Source organism: Zingiber officinale, chromosome 10A (genome assembly GCF_018446385.1).
Source record: "Zingiber officinale cultivar Zhangliang chromosome 10A, Zo_v1.1, whole genome shotgun sequence".
Classification (NCBI taxonomy): domain Eukaryota; kingdom Viridiplantae; phylum Streptophyta; class Magnoliopsida; order Zingiberales; family Zingiberaceae; genus Zingiber; species Zingiber officinale.
In genome coordinates this window covers 97119613-97130434 of record NC_056004.1, presented here as the reverse complement: position 1 = coordinate 97130434, position 10822 = coordinate 97119613, and the positions used below count along the sequence as shown (strand labels likewise).

General features: G+C 36.1%; 1 protein-coding gene across 1 annotated transcript; it reads left to right on the top strand.

Annotated features, from left to right (window-relative positions):
• The first annotated feature begins 5248 nt into the window (after positions 1-5248).
• LOC122027822 (DNA-directed RNA polymerases II, IV and V subunit 3-like) lies at positions 5249-10016 on the top strand. Its single transcript, XM_042586830.1, has 3 exons — positions 5249-5800; positions 7410-7647; positions 9508-10016. Exons 1-3 carry the CDS (start codon positions 5304-5306, stop codon positions 9772-9774), a joined length of 1002 nt encoding a protein of 333 aa, XP_042442764.1. The 5' UTR covers positions 5249-5303; the 3' UTR covers positions 9775-10016.
• The last annotated feature ends 806 nt before the right edge of the window (positions 10017-10822 follow it).

The window sequence follows — 10822 nt, the reverse complement described above, 5'->3', positions numbered from 1 at the left end:
ACTGGTGGTTTCATCAGTCTACTGGTGCAGTCGACTGAGAGAGAACAGAGGATCGAGTCGTTGGGCTGCAACGGTCGAATTTCCATGAAAGGCAGTCGACTGCATGTTTTGGCAGTCAACTGGTAGACGGGGTTTTCCAACCCGTGGCCTATATAACCAAGCATTGGAAGCTTGGTTAAAGTTGACGAAATTAGTGGCGGTTAACCCTAATTAGAGTCTCCTAGTGCCCAAGTGATCTAGTGTGCTTGTACAAGGTTGTGCCGAGGTTTCTCCACTCACAAAGAGCTACACGAGCTAGCCGGAGGTTTTTCGGGGAGTCATCCACCGACGGATCGGGATCGTCCACCTTACGGACAGCCATGAAGTAGGAGCTTCATCTCCGAACCACGTTACACAACGTGTCATTGGGTTTGCTTATTGTTTATTATTTTCTAGGGTTAGCTTTCCTTTTGTTTGTTAGTATTTTTGTTTCCGATGTGCACTAACAAACGTAGAAAGCAACGATTTGGGTGAGACGCTATTCACCCCCCTCTAGCGAACGTCAGGGTCCCAACAGGGGGCACGTGACCTTCTTCTATAGACTGGAGGAAGGTTTGTTAGGATCCTTCATACGGAGGCTAGAGAGGGGGGTGTGAATAGCCGACCCCAAATCGTCGCGTTTCTACAAAACGTGTTAGCGCAGCGGAAAATAAACACAGAAACGAAAGGGAAAGAAGACAAACCTCAAACAAACCGATGTAACGAGATTCGGAGATAAACTCCTACTCCTCGGCGTGTCCGTAAGGTGGACGAAGCTTATCAATCCGTCGGTGGATGAGTCCCCGGAGAACCGGCTAATAAATGCTCCTTGTGGGTGGAGAAACCTCGCCACAATACTTGTAACAACAAGAAAGGAGTACAAGGAAAGCAAGAAGCAAATACAAACAACAATATGAATGCAACACTCGCTTGCCTTCTCTGTCGATCGGAGGCGATGAAGCAGCAACTTCACAACCCAAACGCAGCAGCTGATCGACGACTGGAAGCTCACGCGAAGCTTCGGAAGCGAGCTCAACAAAGCTCAGAACCTCAGAGCACAGAAGCAAAAGCTTCAATCCAAGGAAGAAGAAGAAGAAGAAGAAGGAGGCTCGCAGCAGCAGCCCTCCTTTTATACCTGCGGAGAAAGAAGCAGAGAAGAAATCTAGCCATTGCGTCGCAACGGCTAGTGCCCTGATCGGTCTGTGGACCGATCAGGGAACCTACTGATCGGTCCACAGACCGATCAGGGAACTTCCTGATCGGTCTGGGGACCGATCAGGCTTTGTGCTGATCGGTCTCCAGACCGATCAGGCTTTGTGCTGATCGGTCTCCAGATCGATCAGCCCCTATCACACAGTATGCTACTGATGTGTTACTGATCGGTCACCAGAGCGATCAGAATATTCGCGGTATCACTGGATCGATCACCAGATCGATCCAGCTCATGGTTTTCGCCCAAACTAAGTCCAAACCAACATCCGGCCAATCTTGACCTGTTGGTACATTGCGCCTAGCATCCGGTCACTCCCTTGACCTGCTAGGACTCTCCGCTAAGTGTCCGGTCAATCCCTTTGACCCACTTAGACTTTTCTCTCCGTACCAAGTATCCGGTCACTCCTATGACCTACTTGGACTTCCCATCACCAGATGTCCGATCACCCTTGATCCATCTGGATTTTCCCTTGCCCGGCTTCACTCACCAGGACTTTCACCTACCTTCACTCACTAGGGTTTTCACCTGGCTTTACTCACCAGGATTTCCAATCTGTCTGGCTTCACTCACCAGGACTTCCCAACTGCCTGGCTTCACTCACAAGGACTTTTACTTTCACCTAGCTTCACTCACTAGGATTTTCACCTGGCTTCACTCACCAGGATTTCCCGACTATCTGGCTTCACTCACCAGGACTTTCCAACTCACCTAGCTTCACTCACTAGGATTTTTCCCGTGCCAAGCTCCCTGCTTGGACTTTTCCCATGCCAAGCTCCCTGCTTGGACTTTTCCCATGCCAAGCTCCCTGCTTGGACTTTTCCGAGTCAGGTCACCTCACCTCGGGTCAACCAGGTCAACCTTGACCACGAGTTGCACCCACAATCTCCCAAGCTTGTATCCTTGTCAAACATCAAGATACAACTTTTCTGTTCACGTCAAACATCGTCATAACTCGTCAAACATCAAAACATAACTCGAGTCAAGTCAACTCGAGTCTGGTCAACCAGGTCAACCTTGACCTAAGGTTGCACCAACAAGGTTCTCCTTGCAGATGACCCCAATCACTAGAATATTCCCCGACATGCAGCAGATATTCTCTGACAGGTGGTTACGATCTCCTGACCTGTTATCGCGTAGCGCCTACCATCTTGCTCGGGTGTGATCGAGGCAGCCCCGGTCGGTCTGCTAAGTGCTGATGAACATATTTGATGGATGGAAGGGTGCGATCGGAGTCCCTCTCTTCTGGCTTTTATGTTTCAGACCCAACCAAGAATGACAAATCTGTTTACACAGGCTAGCTTGAGAAAACCTGACTGGTAAAGCCAAGTCAGGCTTCGCCCCTAATCATGCTTCCTGCTGCAGACTTGATTTCTTGACCGGTAGACCCCGCGCCTGGTTTTATACGTCAAATGACATCGGGTGGTCCCACTCCGTATATTGACTGTCACGTCCCCTTAACTTCTGACTGTTACGCCCTTTTGACTTCTGACTGACACATCCCCTTGACTTCTGATTGCCACATTCCCTTAACTTCTGACTTCCGGACCCTATCATTATGTATCATATCAATATTTTTTTTTGGCATGCACTTAAACTATTTCAACAATGAAGATATTTGATTTAAATAATTATAATTGAAATAATATTTTAAATTTTCTTAATAACTTTAGTATTTCGTATAAAAACATAAGCATAATTTTTAAAATAAGGACTTTTAGTAATTTTAGAAACTACAATGATCTTCAAATAAAGATTACTCACCAGCAATTCTCCGTTTTTCATACATCTAAAGGATCGAATTCTATTTTTAATAAAATAAAAGGAGCTTGAATTTTACATGCAATTTCTACTCATAAAAAATTTTATTTCCACTTTATGCATGCAAAATTTTATTTACTTCAACTTCCTCGTACAAATATTATGACCTAATTGCCATTCAGATTTTTTAGGTACAAAAGGTCCAAAAATGAATATAATTCCTCTTAAATTCAGCATTTTACATTAGAATTCGAGTATATTTTCTATTAAATTGAGCATCTTTTTTTTCTATTTTAATATAATTCGTCCTAAATTCAACACCATGTAAAAAGAAAATCTAGTATGTTTTCTATCCAATTAAGTATCATTTAAAGAAAATCTAGTATATTTTCTATTTAATTGAGTATCATTTAAAGAAAATCTAGTATATTCAAGTATATTTTCTATTAAAATTGCCCTTCATATTTTTTAGGTATAAATAGTCTAAAATGAGTATAATTCCTATTAAATTCAGCATTTTAAACTAAAATCGAGTATATTTTCTATTAAATTGAGTATGACTTTTTTCCTATTTAATATAATTCCTCCTAAATTCAGTACAATTTGAAAAAAATCTCATATATTTTTCATCCAATTGAGTATCATTTAAAAAAAATCTAGTATATTTTCCATCCAATTGAGTATCATTTAAAAAAAAATCTAGTATATTTTCCATCAATTGAGGTGGAAAAAGAATCGTACTCAATTTGATAGAAAATATACTAGATTCTAATTTAATGTACTAAATTTAAGATGATTTATACTCATTTTTAGACTTTTTATACTTAAAATATCAGAGGCAATTAGGTAAGCATATTAGACTAGGAGTGAAAACAAAGATTTTTTCCAATGGGAGTGCATGCAAAGTTATGTTTGTCAATGTGAACTGTATGCAAATTTTCCCAAACAAAAGATAACTTTTTTAATGGATGATTTTGATTTACTGGGTGAACTCTATGTATTTTCATAAAGCTAAACAGATTCTACGTTTGATTTAAATTATCATATATAATTTTTGATTATGTGATTAATAATTAATAATTAAGGTTATGAAAAATAAAATATAACTAAAATATTTTTTGATTCAACCTAGTTAATATAAAAAAATTATTTGTTTGAAAGTTTTAATGAATAACCTACTTTAATATTTTATTATATTATCCTTATTTACAAAATCCACCCTACATTACTTTCTCTTTTTCAAGTTTTTTTATTTATATATGTTTTTTTATTTTTTTTTCTTTTTCTCCCTTTGTTTTAAGTTTTTTATTCATTTTTTTATTTTTTTATTTTTAATGTTTTTTATTTTTTTTATTTTTTAACGTTATTTTCTAATTTTTTTACGTTTTTTTAATTTTTAATGTATTTTTTATATTTTTATGTTTTTATGTATTTTTAAATTTTTAACTTTGTTTATTTTTATTTTTTAAATTCCTTTTTACTTTTTCTATTTTTTACATTTTTATTATGTTTTTATTTTTTTTTATGTTTTTTCTATTGTTTATGGTTTTTATTTTTTACATTTATTATTTTACATTTTTAATTTTTTTTCTATTTTTTTTAATTTTTGTTTATATTTTTCATTTTTTTTTCTTTACGATTTCCTTATTTATCACATTTTTTCTCTTATCCGAGGATATTTTGGATAAAAAAAATTCATTAACCCAAAATAAAGAAAACCTCAGTTTTTTGAAATTTTTAGATTTTGGATTAAATTCTCTTTTCTCTTTTTTATTGACGTATTGGACATGAAACATTAATTGAGAATTATCAATTATCTAAATCAAATAAATTTTTTTTATTGATAATATTCAATGAATAATTAAAATTATCAAGATAATCCCAATCAAACATACTTCAAAATTAATTAATATAAATTGAATCCTGATACCAATTAAAAAAATAAAATAATATAATCCGTAGAGTTTGAATCATGATATTGGATGACATGCTACGATTTACTCCTTATGAAATTTACCTATTGTTTGTCTGTGAAATCGGACCATTCACTTCCGAATTAGTTTGATCGAAAATTTAGATATTTAGATTAAAAAATATATACTTCTTTTGATTTTTTATCAATTCTAAGATATTAATTTCAATAAAGAAATATTTAAAACATATACAAATTAGAGGGTTAAAACGAAATTGTCTCATCATCTTTGCGAGCGGTGGAAAAGCGTTAAAGGGTTAAAACGAAATTTTCTCGTTATTACTGCCGCCCTGTAAATTTGTTAGTAGAGGCGGCCGAAAGGGAGTTCCGGAGAGCGAGGCGATGGCGAGCGAGAAGATGTTGGGCGGCGGGGCTTCGCGGACGTCCTATCAGCGGTTTCCGAAGGTGCGGATCCGCGAGATGAAGGACGACTACCTCAAGTTCGAGTTGCGGGACACCGACGTCAGCATCGCCAACGCCCTCCGCCGCGTCATGATCGCCGAGGTGCCCACCGTCGCCATCGACCTCGTTGAGATCGAGTCCAACTCCTCTGTCCTCAACGACGAGTTCCTCGCCCACCGCCTCGGCCTCATCCCTCTCACCAGCGACGACGCCATGACGATGCGCTTTTCCCGTGACTGCGACGCCTGCGACGGGGACGGCCAGTGCGAGTTCTGCTCCGTCGAGTTCTTCCTAAGCGTCCGGTGCGACTCTGACCAGACGATGGACGTCACCAGCGCCGACCTCCAGAGCACCAATCCCCGCGTCTGCCCCGTCGATGTGGCTATCGCGAGCGCTATGTCAGCCGATCCCGGCGGCTACGAATCCCCCGAGCAAAAGTAGTCATTTTCCTCTTCTTATCCCCTTCTATTGCTCCTTGATAGATACATTCTAAACCCGTAACCTGAATTCAATTCATCATGGTTAATCCTTAAACCCTAGGAATGATTAGAGCAATTTCGATTGGTGCCTAATGCTAGGTTTGATCATTATCCCAAGCCATGCGCTTCCCTGACCTCAGTCGTGTAGCCATAACTCTGTTCCCTCAACCATTTCTTATTAGATCCCCAAGTAATTCCTTTTAAAGGTTTCTATTAAGAGTCAAACAAATGAAGGTTGGGATTAGTAACTGAACTAGGATCATTGATATTTCGCCTTAACACTTGCAACCCTTATCTTTGAAGATTTTGAATCTTCTGCTAGTTAGGCATGCTATCTGCTGATATACTGTTTGTTTCCCCATGTATTTTATTTGTTGCTACTCTTATTTGGCATTTGTACGATTTTGATATAGTATTAACAATCGAAATATATGTTCCTGTGACAGTGATGCTAGTTGTTTATATGTTATAAAGGATCTAGGTTAGCTCACACTTTATTGGACAGATAAAGTTGTTTTCAATTGAAAGGTTGGCTTGCTTTTTTACTAGTAGCACAGATAGATATTCTTGTTGATTATACCAAGTAGGCCAGCAGAGTGCATCAACACAACCCTAGACAACTGGCTCTCAATCTTCTTGAATTACCACTTTGACTTTGCAATTCATTATTCATGTTATTTTGATTCTAGTATTTTTCATTAGAGCATGTCATTTGAAATTTTCTCATTACTGTAATTATATGAATCCCTTTAGTTGTTAATTAGCCATGCTCCTTTTAGCTACTAAGTGCTTTCTGCTAGAAGTTTCAATTGATCCCTGTACAACGTTTAGGAGTGACACTTTTGGGCATTGTTGAAGTTGTTGGCATAAAAACGTTGGCCTTCTGTTTTAATGTCATTAATTTCTTTCATGAAATTTAGTTACTATATAATGTTATTATCCTCCCTATCCTTGGCAGAAAGCTTCTATGATTTAGTGGACCTTTGATAGTCTTCAATGTCAGATGTGAAGCATGTAGCCTATGGCAAGAATGACATTTATTTAATTAAGATGGGCTCTTTGCCTGCTTATCTAATTTTTCCTCCTGTGTCTGAAATTGGTGCAGTTTCTGATTTTCTTGTGGATTTCTCGATGATTTTAATATATTCATAGTTTCTGGACATTGTATATGTGACAAAGACTTATAGTTGCAATCCTATTCCATCTAGCTTGACTCTTACTCTCTAGGTTGTCTATAAATTTTGCTATAGTCAGATGTTTGTATTTGTGTCCATGGAGCCAAATTATCTTCTCAATTTTCCAGGGAGCTAAATACATAAATACAGTGTTTCTAATCGATATAGTGGAGTTTTGGGACATAATAATACAAGGAAACTTATGTATGCCATATATCAATGTCCTTTAAATACAAAATTAGGTTCTTTTCAACTTCTAAATAGTGGTATTGTTGATTATGTTCCTTTGAATATCTATATGTCACTTCTACATTGTTGCTCATGTATGTGCTAGAAGATCATGTTATCTTGTTGTTAAATTACATGCCTTATGGTTGTTAATTTTATACTAGGGGTATACTCATTGTGAAATTACGCCGTGGGCAAGAACTAAGACTTAGGGCTATTGCTAGAAAAGGGATTGGTAAGGATCACGCTAAATGGTCACCTGCTGCAACTGTTACATTTATGTATGAGCCACAGATCCATATAAATGAGGAATTGATGGAAACATTGACGCTTGAAGAGAAACGAAGCTGGGTTGAGAGCAGTCCTACAAAAGTTTTTGGCATTGATCCAAATACTCAACAGGTTTGTTCTATTGCTAGCTCCACAAATTTGCTTTACTTTATGTTTGTTCCTCCAAGGATTTTTTCACATATTTGACATTTGTGTTACTCTTTGTAATCTTTGAAACACAAGTTCTTATCTACTCTTGAATTTGTGAAAGTATATGAACTCAAGAGTAGAAGGGGAGCCTTTGCACAAAAGTAAAATTGTTGCAGTGTGACCATGTGGTCACGGGTTCGAGTCACGGAAACAACCTATTGCAATGTAAAGTAAGGCAGGGTATGATAGACCCAGTGTGGTATTGGTTTGACTCTTCCCCCAAATTGCCAGATTTATAGGCAATCTTACTCTCGTTACTAGTTAAGGGTGATCGTGTCTTTAAAGAGATGATCCATAATTCATGAATTAATGAAGCTCGTGTTCTGATTTAAATTTCCTTGATCACAATTTAAAAAACAATTTTATTCTCATTATGATCTTGTACAATAGGATCACTCAATTGGGCTGGATATTTTAACATTTGGTTTCGTACCAATTACAAGAATGCTACACTCTTCTAACAGTATTTCCTGGTATCACTCAAAATGTAAAAAGAATATATAGGTTGTAGGTTCCAACAACTTTTAGTCGAAAAGTCAAACCATTTTGAATCCATGCTATGCTAGAGTGAGTTATGGCTCCACCACAGCACCATTTAGACTGAATAGCAATAGGAATATCATATAATTATAATTGTGAGATTGACAGTGTCCTTTTGCCGATCAAGTTGCCACGAGTTACAGCCTTGTTGGGAGTTCTAAACTGAACATAAATATATATAGGATAATCCATTGTTATCTAAAGTCACCAGCTTGGCTTCATTACATAATTGTGTTTAATAAACTGTCCATTTTGGTTCTCATCATAGCCAATTTTTTTTTCACTCCTTTGGTGTTAAAATTTCATTGCTGAAAATTCTATGGGTAAGGGATTCCTACAAAGGTGGATTTGGTATTAGTTTCATTTCCTGCTTTTGCTTTGAAAACATGTTGATTTTGGTAAAAAAAAGAATGGTTTAATACCTGTGGCTTTATACTTTGTAGTGTTAAGGAATAAAAAGATTGTACCAAAGAAATTACACGCACAAATTTTTGCCTCTTGCTCAAATTATATGTGTTCTGCAAGTCTATTCATTGATCAAACTGGTAAGCGTTCCTCTTCAATAAGAGGGTTTTTCAATTTTGGAATTTGGAGTGACAGTCCTCGAATGTTGGACTTAAAGTTGATGGATAAACTTTAAGATGACTTTTCGATGAAGGAACTAGCAACAAAAGATGATTTACTAAAGTTAATTATTGTTGGTTTGGTTAAGTGATTTACCCTCATTATCCATAAACACAATCTTGGTTCAAAAATACTCACCTCGTGGACATGCCAATCCACTTTGAGAGAACGAGATGTGGTATTATTGGGTGATGTATTGTCCCTTAAGGTATCATAATTCGATATGCTCGAGTTTGCAAGTAAGGATCCCTATATCTTGTAATGCTCTAATGGTAATTTGACTGGTTTTCTTTGATGTTTCCCTGATTCTCTCAGTTAACAATTTATTTTAACATCTCCAAGTGAGTCTTCCACGATGAATCATGTAGGTCATAGTAGTTTATTAGGCATAATGAACCAACCAATTTTAGTCAACCAACTTATGATATAATAACATCATGTCATGTCGCACATTCTTCTTTGGTCGAGTGTTCATGCCCAAGTGTCCTTGCGATTCCCATACCATGGAGAAACTGATTCATAATAAGGGTCCTTCAAAGACGATCCTTGCTTAGCCTTCTATTAGTATATACATATGGAATCTGCTTTCCATTCTGATATTGTTTTTCTCAATATTAGGTTGTAGTTATTGACTCAGAGGCTTATACATACGACGATGAAGTCCTCAAGAAATCTGAAGCTATGGGGAAACCAGGCCTTGTCGAGATTTATGCCAAAGAAGACAGCTTCATATTCACCATTGAATCAACAGGTGCCATCAAGGCTTCACAAATGCTCATCAACGCGATTGACGTCCTGAAGCAGAAGCTGGACGCGGTGCGCTTACAAGATGAGGCATCCGATATGAATGAACTGACTTCGCACCTCGGAATTCAGTCAATATAGATGTATTCTTCATTCTCCTGTCCTTCCTCGGCAATGCTAGGTATTTTCTCCATTTTTCTACTACCTGTGAAAGGGCTTTATCTGCGCATTATCTTGTTCTTTAAGTTTCAATCATGTGATTTAAGTATTATTAGGTAATTATATTGAAACTTGTAGTTAACACTAACTTGATGGTCATGATGAGGACTCAAAGATTGTCATTGTTTTCCCTGGATAATTGTGTACCAATTGATTTATTCAAAGTTGGTCTAGATTTCAGTAAAATTTTAATAGGGTTCCATTTATTTATTTATTTATTTATTTATCTCTCATTTAGTGTTAGTTTTATATATTTGAGTCACTATTATGCTCATCAATCAGTTCATAAACTCTTTATGGTGACAAATATTGAAATATAAGAGATGGTAATACATGAAAAATAAAGTTATTCTTCTTCATTTATCTATATAAAATTTCACTTTAATTGTCGAAATTTAGGTTTTAGCAAGCTATGGTCATTTCTATATTCCTAATCTAGGTGATTTTAACATCTAATGTGTTCTTAAAATGTCTTAATTTTCTTCGGTCGACCTTTGCTTTGCCTAACGAACCACTAATACCTACACAAGATCGCAAAAGATTCACTTGGAGATTTATATAAACATCTTTAGGGTGTGTTTGGTTCAAGTTATTATGTATAATCTTGATTATGTCATCAAAATTATGGGAAATAAAATATAACCAAATGTTGTTTGGTTCAACCTATTTATTGCAATAAAAATTTATTTGTTTGAAGGTTTTAATGAATAACCTAATTTAATATTTTACTATATTACCCTTAGTTACAAAATCAACCATGTATATCTTTTAAACTTTATGTTTTTTTTTTCTTTTTCACATTTTTCTTTATTTTTATGTATTTTTTTAAAAAATTTAAAGTTTTATTTATTATTTTAAATTTTTTTTTTTTAAATTTTTTCTATTTTTTTAATGTTTTTTTATTATTTTTTATGTTTTTTAAAAATTTTAAACGTTTTTTCTATTTTTTATGTTTTTTATTTTTTTCCCC